The sequence below is a fragment of the Haliotis cracherodii genome, unplaced genomic scaffold (assembly GCF_022045235.1).
Source record: "Haliotis cracherodii isolate W230 unplaced genomic scaffold, xgHalCrac1.p SCAF_22, whole genome shotgun sequence".
Taxonomy (NCBI): Eukaryota; Metazoa; Mollusca; class Gastropoda; order Lepetellida; family Haliotidae; genus Haliotis; species Haliotis cracherodii.
Genome location: NW_027266278.1, coordinates 12,513,436 through 12,516,186, shown reverse-complemented (window position 1 = coordinate 12,516,186; position 2,751 = coordinate 12,513,436). Strand labels below are relative to the sequence as shown.

General features: G+C 42.4%; 1 protein-coding gene across 1 annotated transcript; it reads right to left on the bottom strand.

Annotated features, from left to right (window-relative positions):
- Positions 1-753: 753 nt before the first annotated feature.
- LOC139471496 (aspartic and glutamic acid-rich protein-like) lies at positions 754-1,362 on the bottom strand. The gene has a single exon (XM_071253853.1). It carries the CDS (start codon positions 1,360-1,362, stop codon positions 754-756), a length of 609 nt encoding a protein of 202 aa, XP_071109954.1.
- Positions 1,363-2,751: the final 1,389 nt, after the last annotated feature.

Genomic DNA, 2,751 nt, shown 5'->3' with positions numbered 1-2,751 from the left:
TTTGTGAATTCTAAAGGTGGACCGTTGTATGGTATTAAATTCATACGTTTCAACTTTTAACGTGTTTGAAGTAATATTCTGTTAAACTTAATTGGACTATGCCGTGGATCGTGTAGGTGTCAGCCTATTCATACTCAACAGTATAATTAAAAAACGTTATTAATGGCAAGTAATAAATATAATACTAAACTCGCTCCCGTGTAAAACCAATTTTATGAAACTCGTGAATAGTTGTGGTATCTGAATCGCTTTCGCTCGTCAGATACTTCAACTATTCACTCGTTTCATAAAATTGGTTTTACACGGGAGCTCGTTTAGTATTCTACATTTCTCCACCTCTTCCCAAAAACTGCCAGTCAAGCAAATATAAATAATGATGACGTCATTTATGCCAAAGTACACACAATTTATGGATGATAACTTCTTTAATAACTGTGAAGGCGACGTTTCGGTATAGATCATTATACCGTTGTCAAGCAAGTCTTGCTTCTCAATGGTATATGGTCAGGATTTATCCGTCAACTTCTAAGTAATGCCTATCAAACAAGGCCTTTATGTCGTTGTGGACCACCATGAGAAAGCCTTCTACACCAGTGGGGTCAGGCACTCCAGGTGTCGTTGGCGTGCGTTGTCCTTGTAAGTGGTTATGTTTAAAAATAATTCCATCATCGCTGACCATCAAATTAGGCTCAGAACATTTCACCCAACCCTTGCATGTTGAAGTATAATATATTTTATGATCGACTCTAACACTCATTTCCCTTCATCCAGGTCATCGTTGGTCATGATACAAGTCTCTTCATCCGGGTCATCGTTGATCATGATACAAGTCTCTTCATCCGGGTCATCGTTGATCATGATACAAGTCCCTTCATCCGGGTCATCGTTGGTCATAATACAAGTCTCTTCATCCAGGTCATCGTTGATCATGATACATGTCTCTTCATCCAGGTCATCGTTGGTCATGATACAAGTCTCTTCATCCAGGTCATCGTTGATCATGATACAAGTCTCTTCATCCAGGTCATCGTTGATCATGATACATGTCTCTTCATCCGGGTCATCGTTGATCATGATACAAGTCTCTTCATCCAGGTCATCGTTGATCATGATACATGTCTCTTCATCCAGGTCATCGTTGATCATGATACAAGTCTCTTCATCCGGGTCATCGTTGATCATGATACAAGTCTCTTCATCCAGGTCATCGTTGATCATGATACATGTCTCTTCATCCAGGTCATCGTTGATCATGATACAAGTCTCTTCATCCAGGTCATCGTTGATCATGATACAAGTCTCTTCATCCAGGTCATCGTTGGTCATGATACAAGTCTCTTCATCCAGGTCATCGTTGATCATGATACAAGTCTCTGATCTGCCTTCAAGACCCGGTCATGTCCTGGCTGCAATGATACAGCTGCAATGTTACTGGTTTATTTCCCGGCGGGAAGGGACTCATTGCCCTGTGATCCTATATTCCTAGGACATAGGACATTGATCACCCTGTTTGTCTGTTTGTTGTTTAACGCCGCACTCAGCAATATTCCAGCCATATGACGGCGGTCTGTAAAAAAATCAAGTCTGGACCAGACAATCCAGTGATTGACATCATGAGCATCTATCCACGAAATTGGGATCGATGACATGTATCAACCAAGTCAGTGAGCCTGACCACCCGATCCCGTTAGTCGCCTTTTACGACAAGCATAGTCGCGTTTTACGGCAAGTATGTGTTGCTGAAGACCTATTCTAACCCGGAATCTTCACGGGTGTGACAGTGATACAGCTGACTATGTCCAGGCCGCAGTGATACAGCTGTAATATTGCTGACTATGTCCAGACCGCAGTGATACAGCTGTAATAATTCTGACTATGTCCAGACCGCAGTGATACAGCTGTAATATTGCTGACTGTGTCCAGGCTGCAGTGATACAGCTGTAATAATTCTGACTATGTCTAGACCACAGTGATACAGCTGTAATATTGTTGACTGTGTCCAGGCTGCAGTGATACAGCTGTAATAATTCTGACTATGTCCAGACCGCAGTGATACAGCTGTAATATTGCTGACTGTGTCCAGGCTGCAGTGATACAGCTGTAATAATTCTGACTATGTCTAGACCGCAGTGATACAGCTGTAATATTGCTGACTGTGTCCAGGCTGCAGTGATTCAACTGTAATAATTCTGACTATGTCCAGACCGCAGTGATTCAGCTGTAATATTGCTGACTATGCCCAGGCTGCAGTGATTCAGCTGTAATAATTCTGACTATGTCCAGGCTGCAGTGATACAGCTGTAATAATTCTAACTATGTCCAGGCTGCAGTGATTCAGCTGTAATAATTCTGACTATGTCCAGGCCGCGGTGATACAGCTGTAATAATTATGACTATGTCCCGGCCGCGGTGATACAGCTGTAATAATTCTGACTATGTCCCGACTGCAGTGATACAGCTGTAATAATTCTGACTATGTCCCGACTGCAGTGATACAGCTGTAATAATTCTGACCATGTCCCGACTGCAGTGATATAGCTGTAATAATTCTGACCATGTCCCGACTGCAGTGATACAGCTGTTATAATTCTGACTATGTCCCGACTGCAGTGATGCAGCTGTAATAATTCTGACTATGTCCCGACTGCAGTGATACAGCTGTAATAATTCTGACCATGTCCCGACTGCAGTGATATAGCTGTAATAATTCTGACTATGTCCCGACTGCAGTGATACAGCTGTAATAATTCT